We start from the raw sequence: 21,455 nt of genomic DNA, 5'->3' as shown, positions 1-21,455 counted from the left end.
TTTGAAAGGGGGCAGGATATGAGGAAGGGGGGTATTGGTATTGCTGGTGAGCTCATCTTTGGTGGGAATGAAGATTGATGATGGTTTATGCAAACAAATGTTGCAGGGATTTAGTAATGAATATCAAATTGAAGCCCATACATTAAAACCAATGTTAAATCTGACCATCACCAAAGTGATATCATCAAGGAGACAGATAGAGGGTGACAGAACAACACATCACTGACCTCATACATAAGAAAAGGCCCTGAAAACATCTCCCTCCCATGCACACATTTACACACCACTGACCTACATGAGTAACTAAGCCAACTTGCTGTTCCACATATCAGTAAGAGAAAACAGACATTTTCCAGGGGGATAAGTCATTTCAATGTCACTCATTCATGGCTGCTGCAAAAAAGGACAGCTCTCCTCCTGGATAATCCATCAGTATCATTTCTGTGTAAATCAAATATGACGCAACACCACATTCATCTAGAGGCTGGAGGAGAAGAGATGAGGCAACGGGGTTAGATTCCCTTTGACCTCCGTGGAGATAATCACATTTTCAATCACACAAACCGCTAGCCTAAATGACAGCCTGCAGAGGGCAATGGGAACACCATGGCAACCAAAACGGAGAGCGCACATAACAATCGAGATGCATGGCTTTTTATTTGCATAGGAGAGTAGTCTGAAACTACTGCCCACCGCCGCTCCTTGCAATCTCCATAATGGCTCCAATCACCCGAGATGCTATTTTCATCATCCAAACTTCTCCATCGTGCAGGCACAGGGGTACATGAATTCACTGTAATTACATAACACAATAAAACATACTATATATAACAACGAGAGAAATGTATTTACTGGTTTTCACATCTCATCTCAATAATGACAAATTGTGCATGCCTTCTTTCAGTAGCAGTGTTTCCCAAAATAGTCTGGCTAGAAAAGCGTTACGGCGATAGCAGCCACATGCAGTCAGGACTTCCGCTGGCAACAAAAGCCTTGCCATGTCATGAAAGTTGTTCCTTGAGAATGATTGTAAGATTGTAATACCTGCCTCTCCTCTGCTGTATATTAGTGTGAATCAGAGCATTGGTCATGACCTGTGGTCTTCTCTACCATGGTGTAATACCTGCCATATGGGTGTGTGAAAGCAATGAGAGTGTTCAGCAGGAGTGTTGTCATGTACTAGTGCAACAGGGGGACATGCACTTTGGATGGGCTTCTGCTCTGGCAGAATAAGCAGGGCATTGGGGTCAAGGGTCTAAAGAAGAGAATCTGGATCTCCTCTCTGTCCACTTGCCCCAACTCACTGAAATGTGCCATTTTTTTCACTTGCATCATTGAGTAGTGTTTGAGAAAATACTTTCAAAAGCTTATAAAAATATGAAAAAAGACTCAAGTGATAGTTTAAGGTTTCTGTCAAATTCTTTTTCTGTATCTTGTTGCGTACTTTGTAGAACAAAAACAAAAAAAGAAAGTGGTTAAGAGCTTCAAAAAGAGGTATTCGATGGCTGCATGTGTGTGCGAATGTGTGGAAATCTGTGTGTGTGTGTGTGAGACTGGGAGAGTTTTATTTGTACAGAAGAATGTGTGACCTTTTGTTTTCTTACGTGGAAAAGGAAGTGGAAAAGGTATATGAACCACACTGGTACTAGAGTTGGTTTTCTGATGGTTGGGGAGGGAGGGGTGATGACGCTGTTCAATAAAATGTTCTTTTTGAAAAAGACAAAAAAAAAAACAAAAACAAAAAAAATACCTGTTGCTGTAATTGAAACTTTTTCAGTTGATTTCTGCTTACTTTAATTTATTTTTGTACTGTGATGGAAAATAAAATGCACTGATCACTCAAGCTGCCCACTTGACTTATTGCGTGTCCAACTATGGACTTAGACACCGTCATCTCCTAACATGCATCTTGCAAACACAGAAAAAAAAAAATAACAGTGTAAAGGAGTGTCCAAATTCTTGTTGACCCATTTCTACTAAAGCAAGAGTCTCCACCTCTGTGGCATGAGGAGCCATGTGAATGCAGGTTTTCATTCCAACTTAATAAACACTGCACCAGCTGATTTCACCGATCCGTTCGTCCTTGTTGTTGAAGGGATGGGGTGTAATGATTCCTACACGGTATCGATGCATCAGTGACAAATTCTGCCAATTCAGCAGCATCGATCTGCTGAAAGAGATAAATAGAATCAGTCAATCTGACCTCAGCCGGAATTGATATGAAATGCTTTGCATCGATTTATCATGATTCTTAAAAACAACCCGATGTTGTTGTGATGTACGAGTGAACTATAAATGGCAATCTCTCTATCCATATTGTTGCTTTGAATCATTTATTCAAATCACGGTTTCCAAACTCAAATCGAATTGACTCATTCCAAAAAAAGAAAAGAAAAAAAGCTCTTGAATTGAACTGAAACCGATGTTATGTCTAAGATTCATGCGCCTAGGAATATTAATCAGTGAAATCAGTTGTGGTGGTGTTTTGCTGGAATTAATTCCTCTCTATGGCACAGGTTTGGAAACTACTATTCAGTGCAGGCAGTAGGCCAAACTAAGCATGTATAGCAGTAGGCTTGAACAATATGGTTTTTAAAAAAAAAAAAAAAAAAAAAAAAGATCTGTCAAAATGATGGTGTGATTTTTGCTGGGGTCTGTACCAGCAAAAATCTCTGAAGCATCATGATATGTCATGTAAAACAGTATTTTGTCACACATTTTACCTTTACCAAAAAACAAACAAACAAAAAAAAAACAAAACTGCAGCCCCTGCAACTTGGAAATTGGCCATATTGCAATTTCAATGAATTGCTCAGCCTACATAGCAGACAGACCTGCATGTGGATAGATCTGCTTGAGTCAGGTTATTAATGATCACTGGATGTATATCACCCACTTTCCAACCATTTCCATTAATTTTCATCACCAGGTCAGCCAATGCTTCATCACTGCCCTAGTGGGAAGAGTCATCCCACTCGTCCCAGTGGATCATCATCCATCAACCAGTGGATTAGCAACCCCTGCTGAGGAAGCTGATAATGGCTGACACGGTGATGGTGGGAAGCGCTGTCGTCATGCTAACAGCAGGGGGGTTTTAACCGTCCTGACGTAGCCCAGGGAATCAGTTGTTAGTGGGCGGATTAAAGTTTGGCTCTATCCAGCTATTACCACACCACACATGGAAGACAACAGCTGGCCTTGAAAAACACCGGGGTCAACACACCAGCACTCCTTGCATGACATCCAGGCTAAGGCTTCAAAATGGATTTAGCTGGTGATTTTCACCCGTATGCACTGACCCAGTCCCCACCCCACCTCCCACCCCCACCCCCACCACCACAACACATAAACAAGCAAACAACAAGCTTTAAAGAGTAAGTGCACAAGGAGCAACTGGAGCAAATAAATTTATTAATAAAATGATTAATGAAATTACTTTCATGGTGGAAAAAATTATGGAATGCACTCCCTGCATCTACACAGAACACAGCTGTGCATAATACATACAACAGTGAAGTTCCCTTTAGATTTGGTTGTCTTCCTTTAGTTATGGATATGTAATGTTGATATATTACACAGATATGCAAAATATAAAATTAGGCACATATTGGATCAGTAAATGAATGGTGTATAAATGTAGGTTTCTCCATATTTTGTGTAAAGCTAGAGAGTATGGAATACATAGGAAGAAGAGATGACGTGATAACATTTCAGCGAGTATGGATGACCTTTATGATGAAATCTTGTGTCAAGAACTGAGACAGTGCTGAGAGATCTGCAGAAACGGACTCAGGAAGATAGAACAGTGAGAGAAAGAACACAATGGCACAGGTAACCTACTTTTTTTTTTTTTTTTTTTTTTGCTTTTATCTTTGACAACCTTTTTCGCTTTTTGAGTGGATTTTTAAGGAAAAGCCGTTCGATTTTCCCACTTACTGTGCTGATTCCCAAGGGATTCAAAATTAATTTCCCCCTTCTCGTCACAAGTAAAGTCATTATTATGGAAAATTAATCACTGGTGATTGGGGTTGCACGCTAAAAAAAGATAAGGGCACCTTAGCAGATGTTGGATCAACGGTATTTATGTTTTAGGTTAAGATATTCAGCTTTGTTTGTGTCCCGGCATGGCAGCTTATTGTTTGGAATGGTTTGTTGTTGGTGTAGCTTCCATACTACTCCAAGGCACAGGAGGGTTGAAGAAAAAAAAAGGGAGAGAGAGAGAGAGAGAGAGAGAGAGAGAGAGAGAGAGAGAGAGAGAGAGAGAGAGAGAGAGAGAAGCCTTCACTGCCCTGCAGGATGGTGCAGTCAGTCCACCTGGGCACAGAGCCAAGTGATTTGATAGAGGAAGGAAAGTGGAAATAAGGAGAGATGGAGGGAGGGGGGAAAAAGGGAAAGCAGAGGGAGCAGAGAAGGAGAGGAGGCCAAGTGAGGCTTTGTTCGCTGAAAACAGTAACCCCCCCGCGCATGCACACACACACACACACACACACACACACACACACACACACACACACACACACACCAGAGAGGAGAGAGAAATCCGCTGAAGTGAAAAGTGACAGTGGGTCCATTCTAATGATGCACAGTGAATAGCAGAGCAGAGGGGAGAGGAGAAGCCCTGTGGGAGATATCAGGCTGGAGGATATGGAGAGCTATGGTGTCTGACACACACACACACACACACACACACACACACACACACACACACACACACACACACACACCACATACATAGACACACACACACGCTATTCCTCACGGGCAGCCCCCAGGCCTAAGCGGCAATGAAAACCTTCTATTAGCGTTTCCAATGTCACTTCTGCTAATCCATTCTATAAATACACCATTTTCCCCAAACAACTCTTTTCAGCTTTAAAGTGCCTTATCAAGCAATGGGACAAGGTCATTCACCACAAAGCTGCGAGGTAAAATGGAGATTTGCTTCCTCAAAAGACAGGGGCATTTATGAACTAATTAAGATAAACGACTCGAACAGGCAACATCCGGTACAATTAGCAGACCGTGGTACTCGTGATACTGATTGGTGAGAAGTTTTTCTTCTTGTTCAAGTAATGCGGGCCAGCACGCTGCCATGTTAACTAGGCCAAGCATCCAGGGAGCTCCAACTCACACGCCTGGGCTGTCATATCACAGACAACGGTCAACACTTCTCACTCAGTTACACACACACACACACACACATAAGGCCAAAAATATAATCTCTATATAGGTGGGGAGATGTTATGGTGTCTGGTCCTAAGGGTGTGTGCCATGCCATTTACCATCACATAAATGTCATCAGCCTGTATGTCAAGATCCTGTCTTGTACAGGATAACAAACTGATTCCTACAAGATGATTGATAACTAACATTAGTATCATATGGACAAGAAACAGCCCTTCCATAATCATCAGTGGCAATGAAAAAACAAAATATGCACAGGAAAGCAATAATTAATTAACAAGCAGCAAATACATGTTTATACAATGAAATAATACCAGACATTTATGGTTTATATACTGTATCCGATTGGTATTATATCTGTTATATAAAGCAAAATAGCTCATGATATTATGAACTCCCACTGAGCTCTTAGATGGTTGGAGGAACAACAGTGTAGATATACTAATGAAAACCGAGTGGAAAGTTTCCACACAGGGCACAAGTGATATGGTTAGTGGGGCTGAACAATATGATAAAGGAAAATCATATTGCAATTATTTCGACAACTATTGCAATTGCAATATGATCCACAGTCCACATCATAACTTTCATTTTTACTGGAAAAAACTATTAAAATGCTGATGATGTGGTTTTTGCTGGGATCTGTACCAAACAAACATGTTTTCTTATGTCTGGAGAACACACCTTGGAGGCCGGGGCGTTTCTGTTGCACCACAGAAGTTCATTTACAACAACATTTTGTCACGTTTTCCTTTTATCAAAGAAAAAAAAATGCAGCTCCTGCAGATCTACTTGGCCATAATGCAATTTCAATAGCATTCGATGAATTGTCCAGCCCTGTTGGTTAATGTTATTTGGCTTTCCATATTGATGAAAGTGAAGGCAAAATTCACATGATCAGCTATTGTCTCCAAGCTGTTCATCATTCATGCAGAAAAAACATAAAACAAAACAAAAACAATACAGCCCATTGCAAAATCTATATCCCCGTGTCTGAGCTGCAGACCGGGAGGTACAGTAGGGCAGCGGTCTGATTATGTTGCTGGGACTAGCCAACTTTAGCGAGTTAGAGACTTTACACCCACTGACCTGTCTCCACTCTGTTCACCATGGCCACAAGCCAGGCTCCCTGTCACAGAGCCAAGCAGAGGAGAGGGCAAAGCATCACAGAGCTAATCAACTCACACTTCCGCGCACGCCCACATGCACACACTCTCCCACACATGCACACGCACGCACGCACACACACACACTCTGTCTGATGAAGGGGACATTTGTCAAGAGCCAGCCCATTCAAAAGGACTGAGGGCCGCTACAAGTCATTAGACTATTGACTCAACACAAAGACAACAAATGATACTATGCTCAGGGACTGGAGTTCACACAGGATTTTACAGTACTGTCACTCTGCCTGTTGTTAAGTCTAAATTGTAAAAGAATATGAAGTGCTCTTTAAATGAAAGCTACATCAATGAAAAAAAAAATGGAAATGTGGGAATCTATATATTTCCCTTCCATTCTTCAGTTTTAGTGATACCATCCATCTGTACACCAAATGTGGTATAAGTGCTGTGCATAAAACATATTTAAAGTGTCATCCTAGGCTGTTCACATATATTCTAACATAATATATAAGCACTACCAGAGTATTATAAATGTACAAACATTATAGCCGAGAGAATAAGATGCAGGATTTAAATTAAGAAATTTTAACACTTCGTTTGAAGCAGGTTGTGACGCTCAGGATATGCTCAACACATCCTACTCAACATCCTGTGACTAACAAACTGACAATGAATTAGATTTGATATTTGTTCCTCAGACACTGACAAACCACTGAATCACATTCGCTCCCTTGCTGTTCCAATATCTGATTGGAAAGATGTATTATACCACAAAAAGGAAAAAAAAAGAAATAAAATAAAATAGGAAACAGATGAAACATTAAGTCGAAGTTTCCTAAATTTACCATCTAAGTAGGTACGTCATCGAAGAAGGTCGTCGTTATTAATCCTTAGAATAGAACCATAATAAGTGTTTTCTTCTGACTCAAAAGCCGGCTGAATATCTGTGACATATCTGAGTCAAACATATATCTCTTCTTTTTTCAAGGTTTCTCTCTTGGTATGGCTCCTTCATGGCTACAGGGATTTTAAATCCTGCAAAGCCTGTGGACTTTTTTTTTTTCCATTACAGAACATCAGTGGCTTTGTGAACAGTTTCCTCACATAATCTCTCACCTTGACTACAAACTAAATATTGCACAATACAAACTATTTGAAATTTGGATTATTAAAAAAAAAAAAAAAAAAAAAAAAAAAAATCACCTCTTTGGTGGATCATCTTGTACTTAAAAGGAATATTTTTTACATTTCCTGATCAGAACATTGCATAGAGACCTAAGGAACATATCAAATTTGGCTTGGCTTTACATTTTGTGGACTCAATTATCCCATTTCTCCTACAGAGCTGCTGTTTACATTGTACACCACAGAGCCGCATTGTCAGCAGCTCGGCAACATGAGAAGTGAATCAGAAGTGAATCATCATCTCAGCCTGGTTCGATATCTCTTGTCACTGTCTTGGTTGGCCCTTCTTAGTTTCCTGGAACGGCCAGTATGTAACCAGATCGGCTCTTGGTGAAGTCTGGCTGTGATTGGTTGATCTTGGCCTCAACGATGACAGTGCATTTTCTGCCGTTCATGCTGCACTGGATGGGACTGGAGATGTTCACCTGCAGCTTCCTCTTCTCACTGCAGAGAGATAATGGAAGGAAGGAAAGAAAGAAGTGGTTCATCAATACTGGCAGGAGAGAGCTCGCACATTTGGAAATGCATGCACATCACGGAAGTTGGAATACAATTTCGATTTGCTCATGCAATAATTTCATTACTGATTTTGTTATAACTGTAGATACTGTATAGCTCAAGTAATTACTGACCAGTGTGATGTTATTTTAAAGACCCCAATCAGACATTGATGAAAACCCACAAAACCCATCTCTGTTCATCAATATTACATATGTAGAAGTTTTTCCATGAAAAAAACATCCCTTATTGCCTTAAAATGGCTCGGATATAACTCATTACTGTGTTTTCATTTAGTATATGCACATCTGTTACTATAAAAATAACTCCCACCCTCCCCATGCTGCTTGTACAGGCTTGTAACTTCATATTTGATAATCTAACAAGCTAAAAACTAAGTCAATCTCTTAGGTAAACTAATATTGTCAAGTGAAGTGGCCATGTCAAGTTGGTCTTGTTTTTTTGAAAATAAAGCACTCAAGTGAGTGGTGGGGTGGGTGCTAATGATATGGAAAGTTAGCTATATGAGATCATAAAACTGGCCTGTCTGAATCCAGATTTTTTATCTTGTGCTTGGTGCACTGTAGTTTCAAAGTGGAAAAATTCACCATGGCACTAACTGCTTATTTCACCCCTGATATGTCTTATAGCATACGAAAAGCAACACATGAACATTTTACGGTTAAAAACTTGATTTTAATCGAAGGTGGTCTGACCACAGGAACATAATTCAACAAAAACATAGCTCTTTACTGCAAACCTGGCATACGGGCAAATCTCTGCAGTGGCTCTGCAATGCATTCAATTATAGGCTAATGCACTGAAATAAATTATGTAAAACCACTGATGACCTGTGTGAGTGCATGTGTGTGACAGAGAGAGAGAGAGGGGGGAGAGAGTGAGAGAGAGATTTGGTGTGTATGTGTCCATGTGTGTTTCCATATATAGACTATACATGGAGGCCATTAGGATATATAACAGAGAAGCAACCAGGCAACTGTGCTGTTGGAGGAATGATCCATATGGCGGTGCTGGGCCTGTAGCACAGCAGTGGATTGGCTTTTAGTGCCTGTCACATCTAGTTAGACCATTTCTGGGTGAATGGGCGTTTTGCCTCGTTTGCTCTTAAACAGGATCGATGAGGGGAATCAAAGAGTGCGAGGAAAAAGGCATAAATCGTGTGGCTGAGACTGTGGCTCAGAGAGAAAAAGATCTGATGTAATGTAAACGTGAAGGGGAAAGAAAGAATGATGATGTGATAATTCACTTCTGGCTGAAAAAGCGTTATAAAAAGATGAAATCCAATGTAAATATAAAGTTGGGGAGGGAGGGTGACGGCAGAGCAGTGTGATAAACAGGAAGAGATGGCTCTTTTCCTATTTAGCACATAGACAACTGTTTGCCCTGACACAGTTTCTTACTGGCACAATTACTGCTGTCGGTGCCATTTATGAACAAATGTATTAGCGCTACACCATAGCTGAATTCATTACTGCAGCATGAAGCTGTCCATCTCTCCCGATCGACAAATCTAAAGTTAGGAATTGAGTCATGTGAAACTCAGAACAGCGGCCTGTTGCGCAACAACAATAAGTCATAAACAACAACAAGGGCTTCTGCTACCCACACTACACTCCTCTGCAGAGAGCATCTATCCAATCTCTCTATCTCGCCTTACACAGTATGGAGAAGCTCAGGGTAGCACTGCTGCTGGTTTCCATGGAAACCCCCCTGAACTGAACTCCTCCATCTGTCATGGCCGCCGCTGCCAGCCAATGGGATTGTGCGTGTGTGTGTGTGTGTTCTGATATGTCTCTTTCTCTGTCTGTCTCGCTGGATAGCCAGAGGGGATGCAATGCTATGCTCCTCTTGAAGGGCATTCAGGGTTAGGCTCACAAACACAAACATTTATCCACACATGTACACACACACACATACACACACACACACACAAAACATAATACAGTCCCACAAGGCTTGCACTGGCTACACCAAGGGGGCATTTGACACCTTCATAATGTGTCAGCAGCAGAAGTCTGCCTCGAAATAAATGATTTGGCATTCCGATAAAAAAATAGAGCACTTCATCTTTGAATAGAAAAACGTAATAATTATCTGAATCTTAAGGTCACTGGCTGGCCTTTTCCATCAGGAGCTGGCCTGAGCCAGTCATGGCCCCAGGGGCAGACTTAGTCCTGCACTGGATGGCCTCTCTGACTGGAAAATCAATTCTTTCCTTCTCCCTACCCCCTTCCTCTCTGTCTGCCTCTGTCCTTCATACCATGTGAGTCCAGGCTCACTTGTGCCCCAGATACCCCCAACTCTGCGGGGAGGGAGGGAGAGAACAGGAGGGAGAGGAGAACGACGAGTGTGACAGGAGTAAATGATTAAAGTGGAAAAGGCAGTGGAGAAAACCAGAGAGATGCAGAGGCGGGTGAGGAGAAAGGGGAAGAGGAGGGCGTATACAAAAGGAATTAGGAGAAAGCATACAAATAAAGTAGGGAGTTTAAGAGCAGGGGTATTGAGAGGTATCAGAATGAAGAACAGGAAGTGGGTGAGAAAAGGAGCATTAAGAAATAACAGGGTGAAGGATGAGGGAGGAAGCTATACAAGCTATTTTCGGGCTGAGCAACTAGGATTGCCTCCAGTCCATGAAGCCATCCAGTCCCACCTCTGAGTCATCCCTTTAACAGTGTACCTGGCTCTCCACCAAGCACTCCTGCCTGCTGAAAAATATATGAGTGCTGCAGGTGGGGAGGACAGGAGGGACACTCTACAAAGCTGTTACTTGCTGAAGACTCAGGACTTAGGGGAGGTGAGATTTAGGTAAGACCTCTCTTCATTTCCAACTATGATGGCTGTGCTACTTGAGATAAAAACTCTTGAGAAAAAAGAAAAAAACTGACGATGACGACAAGCTTAATTTTAAACAAGGTATTAATCATTTAAACAGACTGATTCCTGCTCTTACAAAATCAGAAAATCCACTGCGTAACAATGCGAACACAAATATCTGAAAACGTCTACATGAAACAAATATACAACACATTACTGATGAGAAAATAGAGTTTTTTAAAACAAATTTATAGTAGCTGGGTTTGAACTTCTGCGTCCAACTGTCTTTTTTAACTATCCTAATTTGATGCAAATTTGTGCAAATAATTTGATACTGTGGGAGCAAAGAGACAGTTTACAACAAGGCAAGGATAAAGAAAAGGATGAAGTTAAGGGACTTAAGAGACTGAGATAGATTGTGGAAAGCTGAGATCGATGACTAACAAGAGTGCTAGTTCTGTGCCAAAAGCACGGCATGCAGGCACACCTAAACACAGATACACTGTTTGAAGAAAGAGGTGTATGGACATGCACTCACACACACATGCACGCGCACACACACACACTGGCATCCCAGCAGGTTGATGTGGATGTGAGCAGGAGATGAACCCATGCTGTTTTATCTGTCAGAGCCTCGGTGCTGATCTGCGCCTCACACACAGCCTGAGCCAAACGATGCTGCGCCATTAAAGAACACAGCCTGCTCACATCAATATCCCACTCTGTATGTGTGTGTGTATAGGTCAATGTTTATGGGACAAGTGGGAGGTGGGTGCAGACTGCAGACAGAGCCATGCTGTCTTCATGTGTGATAGATAGCCAGGTTTCTTTCCAGACTCAGCGTGCACCATTACAGCAAGACCCTCATCTCCTCAGCAAGAGCAGGAACACACACAATCCATGAAATACAATGCATAGTTGGCCCTTAAATATCAGTTATTTATTGACTGATTTAGCTACCTGTTAAATTGTGTAACTTAAATATAATGTTATACTCAATAAGCTGCACAGGCTAGTCCTTAAGAGGATGGGTGTGCAGCAAATCAAAGGCACAATCGTAATGATCTAATGTATAAAATGGGACATAAAAAGGGAGCAAGTGAGAGAAGAGCAGTTACTTTTAGTCCCTATGTCTGAACCCTGTTCTCTCCTCCCACTGGCCACTCAATCCTTGAAACCACATGAACCTGAATTTAACTCTGTAATTAACCCAGCAACATCACTCTCCTCCCCCTCTCTCCCTCTCTCTGTGTTGGTTTCTCACATGGCTGCATCACACGTCTCACGTGCTCCAAGGTATAACACGTATGTACACATTTCCTCTAGAGAGGAAATAGAAACACGCACACAGAATACACACAAACAGGCAAAACACATGCCTGCATCAAGTTACAAATAATTCTGAGCAGGTAGTCAGTGTGGAGAGGGATTATTAATCGGCCTCTCACAAATAGGAGAAGCAAGCCTGAGTCTCGATGGACAAGGAGCTGGTCATGTCAATAATGTCATCATCTGCCTTGGTTTACAGTGGCTGGGGTTTAGGTTGGCTTAAAGTGCGAAAACTGCCTGAGAGGCTCTCTGAGTCTGTTTCTTTAATTAGCTTCACTGAACCTGAGTTAGACAGTTTTGCTAGCTCTGCATCTGCAGACGAAACGTAGAATAGAGATGCAGAGGGAGATGTAGAAAGAAAGTTTTATTGGCATGGTGAGTGTTGACATGTGTCAGATAGTTACAGTAGGATACATTTACTTTATATCTATCCATTTTCATCTATTAGTACATGTAGATAAAGCAGGGCTAGCTCAAGAAAACAGACATAATATCAGTCAAAAGGCAAGGTATAGCAAGCAGGGCTGATTCCTTCTGGCTAATGCCTATAACCCTGCATCAGCAAATGGCCTCTTCAGTTCTTGAGATATGTGCTTCTTAATCATGCCTTTGACTATCTCTTCACCTTTCTTAAAAACGATTCATTTCACATCCTCTTATTTCCTTTGTCCCGTCTCCTCTTGGTTGCAAAGAGTCAACCTATTCAGTGTTAAAGCACTTGACTAGACCACTGCAGAGTACAGAGAATAAAGAGCTGGAAGGCAAGGAAAAAACCCAGAGACCTGATCAAACGCGGCAATTCTACCCACTGAAAACATTCTGCTATAACTCAAGCTATTATTCATCAAATTATAACATAAGACAGCCTTTGCTTGCAGTATTTACTAAGCCATGAAAGTGCAGCAAATCCGGGTGTGGATATCCCCTTTTATCTCATTTCTTCCTCCCTCCCTTTTTGCATTCTTCTGTGAGCTATACTCATAACCAGAGAGATTACTAAGTAGGTCATTTAAAAAAAAAAATGGTAAAAATGCATTAGCAGCAAAAAATGGTATTAATGAAAAGTAACAAGAGAGATACAGGATAGAAAAAACCTAAGAAAAGGCTAGGAAAGGCTAGGAAAAGAAAAGAAAAGAAAAGAGAAAAGTCAATCTTTAGGACGGAAGGAGAGGGGTATCCAGCAGTGAAGTTGCCAAAAAGAGGCTTACATCAAAGGGGCCTATACAGTAGCCCTGCAGCCCTCCTCTGAGCCTCTGGACAATGGGAATGAAACAAAGCAGAGAAAGGTCAAGAGCTGTGGAGAAGGGGCCACTGGATTATATTGTAAATTCACTCATTTGTCACATTCTCAGACATGTGAGGTAGCATCCTATTCAGCTGTTGTATGAATGCGCCATAGTCCCATAGGGCCCATCAAAGTTTATAATATAGTGAGAACTAATCTCCTTACCTCCCATGAGTCTCCATTTGAAGCTGCAACATACAGTAAACACTAGTTTAAAGGGTGCCGCTGTAAATTGATATACTAGAGTACTACTGCTTCCATATACAATAAGGAGGGGGAACTGGGGTGCCGTATTACTGAGCACTCCAAGATGAGTGCTTCAAAAGTGTCTGGACTTATACATTTATTTCAATGGCTCAGATTTTGAAACCGCGTTTGGTTGAAATCTGTCCAACTGTAGACAAACACAGCTTTCTCCCAAATATGTTAAAGCAACTGTTGTGTTGTTCTATTGGGCACGGACCGCAACAAGCCAGAATAAAATTTGGCTCCGCTATTTCTGTGCAGATGAAAACAAAGTTCTCCTTCCTTGATGGTTTCTGAAGAGTAAAATTATGTTTATGAGAGCGGATTAGCGGTGCCAAGTTAGCGCCAGGCAACCCGATGTGCCTGAAAATTTCTCAGCAAATGCACGTGTGGAGGTGCGTCTGAGTGGATGGGCAGATTATCATTATTGGAATGGGTGTGGGAATGGTGTGGGAATGAGAGGAAAGTGGAGGTAGGGAGGGACAGATTCACCTCCTGTACATGGGGCCTATAATTTCTAGTACCGCCCCTGAGTGGGATAGATAACATGAGCGGATGGCAACACGTGGGCTGATCACCAGCAGGTTGTCCATATGGTAACTGGAGACATCCATATTCCCACAGGACGGAGGGTGAATGACAGCTATCAATAACAACTACTCCTGTTTACAGAGTCCAGTAATCACAGATGCCCCGGTCAGACAAAGGGGCACACTTCTGACACCAAGATTTCCTTGTTTAAGGAATCAGTGGGAGATGTAGCAAAACTAGAAGTGCACAAAGCAAGCAACCCTCTCTCTGGGGGATGCTGGAGCTGCTACACAGATGGTGGAGGCTCTCCTACACTGCAGGGCCACAATGGGCTCGCAGCAGGGGTGTTTTCTCTGTCTTAAACAACTGTGAAGGGGGTTTCAATGCTGTACTGGCCCTATTCATTCTCATTCTTCTTTTCTCTATACCAGCCGTCCCTTTGGTCTTTCAAGAGGACTCTCCACAATCACAAGGGTGAGTGGAGTTGGCTTAAAGACACATTAAGTGAATCAATACGCTGGCACAGAGTGAGATGGAATAGAAAATTAAGATGGGCAACCTCAATTAGTTGCTCATTATTGATGGGAGAATGCTCAGTTCTGTTCAGTCACTCCCCGTCCAGTTCTGCTCATTAACAGTAATCAATACATCTATCAAGAGTTCATCTGTTTTCATCTATTGACACTTTTCTGTTTTCTATTCAGCGCCGGGCAGATGTTTGTGAGTACAATGGGGAAGAAAAGAGAGATGAACCACTATTAGGTCAATCTGTTAAAGGCTTGAAGTTGCATGAAGTAGGAGGAGAGGAAGAAAGGAGAGACAGAGGTGTAACGTACTGTATAAGTGGTGTGAAAGGGATGAAAAGAGGGAGAGTCAGATGGAAAGAGGGAGCAGAGGAGGGAGAATGGGAAGGAGAAAGTGCAGCAGGATGAAAACATGATGATAGGGGTAATTAATGGCAGGTGGGAGGGAGGAAGAGAAGGAAGAAGAAAAGAGGAAGGCTGGAAGAGATGGAAGGATGAATTGAAAAACGGGATCAAGGGGTGAAGAGATGAATGGCAGGGAAAGAGGGAAAGGGGGAGGGCTAGAGGTGAACGAGGCCAAGGAGGAAGCGGAAAATGTGCTGAGGTTAAACATAATTGGCCTGACAGTGGGAGATGATATGGTGCTGTTGCTGGGTGGAATGAGAGACTGTGTATGGGGGGGCAACATGAGCAGGTATATGTAGAGGTCACTGAGGAACACACAGAGACAGACAGAGGACAATATACGTCATCGAAACTGTATATAGCCCTTAACTAATGCTTTCATCCAAAGTGACAGTAAGACGCTAGGCTACAGTTAGTGCAGACATTTCAGTATAAAAAAGATCCTGTGGGAATTCAGTGCCCTACCTTTGGCTTGGTAAGAGCTGCACTCTTACCCAATCACAGCACAGAAGTAGCAAAAGCTACTCCAGTAGTGAGTGGCAATACAGCAGATTAAATGAAGTGCACACAATTTGCTCTGTAACATATATAGCCCTTCCCTTTCCATTGGACTATGATACTTAAATAAATGATAACTACACTACACTATACTGCTTTATTTACTGCATACAGTATAGGCAATTAAATATAATCACACTCATAAAAAACTATGTCATAAAAGCACTATAATCTTTTTTGTTGTTTTCTTTTTTTTTTGTTAATTGTGCAACTTGTTCCATTTTTCACATATTATCAGGTTGTATGTATTGTTAAAATGTAGGAAATCACAGTATCCTTTATAGTGGAATTGAGAATATTTAAATGATTATACACTGTCATACAGTATTTCTTGCAAGAACTTCCTGGCAGTGTTCAAAGGTGCACTATGCAAAATTAAGGGTTAATCAAAATATAGAAAAAACACGGAATAAGCACATATTTTATCAGTGAGTCAGGCTGATGATGAGAACCATGTTGACTCGGCCTTCAAATTTAATGCTTAGTCCATGCTTTTCTTGTCATTGGAGTCTGAGGGATCCTCATTTGAATGAAATTTTACATAGTGAACCTTTAAATTGCAGCTTACAATTTGCGCCAGTCCCCCTCAGAATTGATCCACATGACTGACAGGCTCGTGTAGAGGCGAGTGCCATCCTTTAAAATTCACTGTCAAAACTGAATCTGTGAGGCGCTGATACATGGTAGACACACAACGTGATATGCTGTTGGGGTGAGACCCAGGTGACCCACGCTTCCCCTTATTTTGTGTGTGTGTGTGAGAGCATGTGAGAAGGAGGGTGTTGGGCAGTGGGCTGGCAGGCTGCTCGTAGCTCTGCAGTGATGCAGGGCTGGTGGAAAAGTAGGTCACATCAACTCACACATTCGCACGTACACATTTCTTTCACTCATACACATATACATCTTCTGACTTGGAAGTACGCTCTCTCACATACATACACATTCAGTCACTCATACACACTCTTGCATGCACGTACACACAACAGACACACACACACACACACACACACACACACACACACACACAGTCTTGCCAGGCCCCTCCCCATTCATCAGTCCACCCAGCCTCCCCCAGGCTGCAGCACCAATGAGATGAGCAGGACTCCCCAATGGCCCACATAACAATCACTCTGAGTGTGTGTGTGTGTGTGTGTGTGTGTGTGTGTGTGTGTGTGTGTGTGTGTGTGTGTGTGTGTGTGTGTGAGCATGAGAGAGAAAGAATGTTTGTTTTTGTACATTTCCTTGAGCATTTGTACACTGGAATGTGAACATACAGTATATATGTGTGGCGTCTGTGTGTGTGTGTTTGTGTACTTCATGCTCATGTTTTAAATAAATAAATAAATAAAGCACTCACATGCATGCAATTCCATTGTGGAGGCTATATAACAACTATGCAGACAGATTCTCTGCTTTCAAAACATACTGATGATTATACAGAAGAATGCACAGAATTACTATTTCTGTGCAGTAGAGACAGAAACACTTAAAGTGATGAAACACTTTTACTTTGACACTTCTTCAGCACTTTTTCCTTTGCTCTCTCTCTTAACATCCATCTGACTTGTCATCTGCCTGTCCTGTGCTGCATCTCCCATCTATATGATTCTAGTATTAGCATGGCCCTTCTCCCAGTCTCTGTCTCGCTCTCCATCCCCCCGTCTGTGGTCCAAGAGGAGATGTGCCGTTATTATTTTCAGCCAGCAGGGTTATTAATGGATCACATATCAGGAAAAAAAAATACATGGATCCAATGGTTGCCATGGGAACTGCATCCGCAGCGCCCCAGAAAGGAGGGAGGAGGAGGAGGAGAGGTGGAATGTGAGCTGAAAAACAAGAGGGGGAGGGGGAGGAGCAGTGGCGGGAGGGTGAAAGACAGAGAAAGGGAAAGGCGAGAGGGAGGGAGGGAGGAAGGGAAGGAGAGAAGGAGTGAAGCCCACTTCTCTCAGTCTAAAATATTTGATTCAGCAGAAAGGGTGACCTTGATGGGGAGACAAAGGCTTGGCTTTCTCTCTCATTCCTTCCCTCTGTCTTTCTCTCCCCTTCTCTCTGGCACCATCTCCCTTCCTTTTTTTTCTGCTTTTATTTTATTATCAGTGATGATGATAATGCCACCTTCAGATACATAAAAAGTGCAGTATGGCATATTTATTCACCAAAAGTGATTCTTCCCCCCACAGTTTCAATATTCATACCTGCGTAAAGGCAGCTAAAACACACTGACTGATTTGACTCCTCAACAAAGAAAACAACAATGAATGTAAGGAAGATAATAATGCCTGCCACAAGTAATCTGAATAAAAACCCTGGTTTAAATACCCATGTCAGTCAAAAAGTATTAACTGAGTGGAAAATTATTAATGAAGCTTTTTTTGACGCCAACATGTTCAAATCAAATAAACATAATTTGTTTACCAGAGCGAAGGGTGTGAGGACTGCACAAGTAAATAAGATATGACTTTGACCTGACTGTGGTTCTTTCTCATACTCAGTGTCCTCTACATCTCTTTCTCTTTTCTTTCCTTCCCACATCCTCTATCCCTTGTTATTTTTGACTTGATCCACTTTGCATGGTTTTCAGTCTCCTACTGTATCCCTCTCTCGCTTTTAAAACTCTTGCCTTGCTCTTTCTTGCTACTTCTTTCCTTTTTCCTCTTCTCCTTCCTTCATGTTCAGTACAACTCACCTCTCTCTGGGCCTGTGTTCCAATCATTATCTCTGACTCTCTAACACTTTCTTTGTTTCTTTATACTTCTCTCCTCTTTTGATCCCACAATTTCCAAAATTTTGCGTCCCCCTCCCTCCTCTGCAGCGCCAAAGCCAGACAGGGTGAAGCTGCATGTGCAGACCTTCAGGGCAGGGGCACGAGCAAGGGCAGAAACACAATGCGAACACATCTCTCTATTGGATCAATGGAGGGTAAGAGACTGCCATGCTACTGCTGACTCATACTGGAGGGGAGGGGTGAGAGATGGGGGGTGGATAGAGATAGATGGTAGAGGTTAGAGCAGAGCAAAGTAAGAGAAAGAAAGAATGAATGAAGAGGAAGAACGCTTGAAGACAGATATGGGGCAGGTGGAGCCGCAAACAGCTGTCACAGAGACAGATCTGAAAAGTTTACAGTGTTATGAATTGGCTCTTGTCGTCCTCTGTTCCCCGGTGCTACAGAAAAAAAGAAAAGAGAAAGAGAGAAGGAGAAGAAGACAAAGAGAGAGAGAATGATGCTATCCCACTCATTATTGGCTTGGAGCCCCAGAATAACCCCCCCCTGAAGCACCAACACACACCAGAGAGGACTGTGAGCAGGGGTTAACAAACTCCTATCAGAGCCTGTTACAGAGTGAGAGACACACAGAGAAATAGATGGAGACAAAAAAAGAGAATCAGAATGTAGGAGGAAGGGAGCGAGAGAGAGAGAGAGAGAGAGAGAGAGAGAGAGAGAGAGAGAGAGAGAGAGAGAGAGAGAGAGAGAGATGGGTGGGGGGAGTCATGCTTGAGCCCATTACTCAAGAGTCTCTCATCACATACCCCCCCATCCACACCCCTACCCCCATTATCAATCTAGTGTGCAGGGGTTTTCATTAGTCACTGTGGACATCAACAGCGGCGGCAGCAGCCGGTGCGGCCGGGGAAAGCTGTTGCCACAGAAACTCTCCACAGTGCTTTTCCAAGAAACCAATTTATACTGCGTACACAACACAGCCACTACAATACCAGGAAGAAAGAGGAGATTATATGGACTTGTAAGGACTTACAAGTATCTGTCATGGAGAAACTTTGTCATTAGGTCATGGCACACATGGAGACACACACACACACACACACACACACACACACACACACACACTCACACACAGTCACACTCAAACTAGACCCTATTCCACAACTGTAACAGTTTCTGAACTAATCTGACGCTGGCTATCCCCGTTAAAACGTTCCAGGTATTGTAAGTTACAGTGTTATTTCTGCATGAGAGTGATGAGTTATGCTGTGTTCAGAGGAGCTAAATTTTCCTTAAACTGCAGTTTACCACCTGAGAGAATTGAGGTTGTGGATGATTTATTCAACACTAAGCTATTTTTATAATAAGGACTCAGCAGGGATGGTGAGAACCAAAGGGGATGCTGTGTGTGTGTGTGTGTGTGTGATGCCGCAATGAATGAAAACTAATCAGAAATGTAGAATTACTGAAAAAAAAAAAGTAAATAAAAAATAAAAGGTATACACAGGTTCAATGTGAAGTCATAACTGGCATGCACAGTTTGTGTTAAGTGTTTTGCTTAAGGGCACATCAGCAGTAGTTGCTGAAGGAGGGAATGAAATTTGTTTTCCCAGCCCAGATCTTCTCCACTCGTCTACGGGGTTTGCTATGACAACTTTCTGATCGATGACCAATTAAACATTTAGGACTACACTGTCACATAATTATGTGCCTTCATGTTAATATATTGCTCCTTGACTTGACTTAAAATATCCCAAAAGAGACAGGCTATTTTTTTTGGAAGCACCTGAAACACTGACTAGCCCACACACTGGTTACAAGTTAACACGTCTTACAAAAGAAAGACATGTATGATGTGTACGTGTTGCAAAGGGCTCTACTTTCCGCCTACAGTCTAGCACTAAACACCAAGGAGTTGAGCAGCATAACCACTGCAGACACTTTGAATGCTTTAAAAATTGTACATGGTGCCTCTTCAAATACCCCTTTCTGCTACAGTGCTCTTTTTCAAGAACCAATTCAAACAGCCTACACAACAGTGATCTCAAAGGAATGAGGGAGATGGGCAAGCAATGTCAAGATTGCAGACATTTCCAGTGTAAAAAAATTCATGAGTTTGAGGGTTTGCATGAGATATATGAAACTCGCTGGTAAACCAAGTGCTTTTAAACCACTTAAAAAAAAAAAAAAAAAAAAAACCTCAAAATATTTAATGTGCCATTCCATTCCTTTTGAGCATGCAAACCTCATTATACCACAGCTAGTTTTGCATTTCGATTGGCTGAAATCCAACCACATTTCTGTGCATGTATCACTCCACCTCGTTTAACTTTCATCATTTTGTAATTAAGCCAATAGAAATTGATGGCTGACATACCAAATGCTGGCAGCTGATACACCGTGGGCAAACTTTTTTTTTTTTTTTTTTTAGAATAATTTTCTCAGCAGCCAATCATACAAAAAAAAATAACAAAAACAAATTTACTATGAAACTGTGATAAAATCTCAATAATAGACTCAGGGCCATGCTACACCATGTGATATCGGCTGTAATGATGTGCAGTCGTAGGCACGAGGCCTGCACTCTTTCTCGCATATTATTTAACTATAAAACATACAGTAATTTGAGTTAATATTAAAAAGAAATGCCTATTGAGAGCCCGAGAGGGCACTAAGCTGACTCCAGGGGTCCAGAGTGCTGATCATATTCTACATACTATATATACATGTGTGTTTATGCAAGAACTGGCTGTGTCAATGGTCATACACATAATATACACATTTCAAAGGACATAAGCCTGCATGCCATATGTCTAGGCAATCAAATGAGAGCTGAAACGCAATTTAGGGGGAGAGGAAGACAGAGAAGTAAAGTGAAAGGAAAATAAGAAAGGAACGAACGGAAAAAGAAAGAGAAAGGAAAGAGGAGAGGAAAACTTGAGGTTGCTTATCCTGTAACCCAGGTTCTCTGATAACATGAGTGACGAATGTTTGAAAGAGAACTGATCAATATGGGAAGGTAAGACACA

At 41.9% G+C, this 21,455-nt stretch overlaps 1 protein-coding gene across 1 annotated transcript in view; it reads right to left on the bottom strand.

Moving 5' to 3' along the window:
- Positions 1-3,840: 3,840 nt before the first annotated feature.
- The window catches only part of myo1d (myosin 1D), a 108,929-nt gene continuing 91,314 nt past the window's right edge, over positions 3,841-21,455 (bottom strand). The window contains exon 22 of the mRNA XM_030077517.1: positions 3,841-7,937. Within this exon, the coding sequence (XP_029933377.1) occupies positions 7,781-7,937 (157 nt within the window). The 3' untranslated portion in view covers positions 3,841-7,780. The remainder of the gene's footprint in view (positions 7,938-21,455) is intronic.

Source organism: Myripristis murdjan, chromosome 19 (genome assembly GCF_902150065.1).
Source record: "Myripristis murdjan chromosome 19, fMyrMur1.1, whole genome shotgun sequence".
Lineage (NCBI taxonomy): Eukaryota > Metazoa > Chordata > Actinopteri > Holocentriformes > Holocentridae > Myripristis > Myripristis murdjan.
Note: the sequence above shows the minus strand (reverse complement) of the source record. Positions and strands in the feature narration are given on the sequence as shown.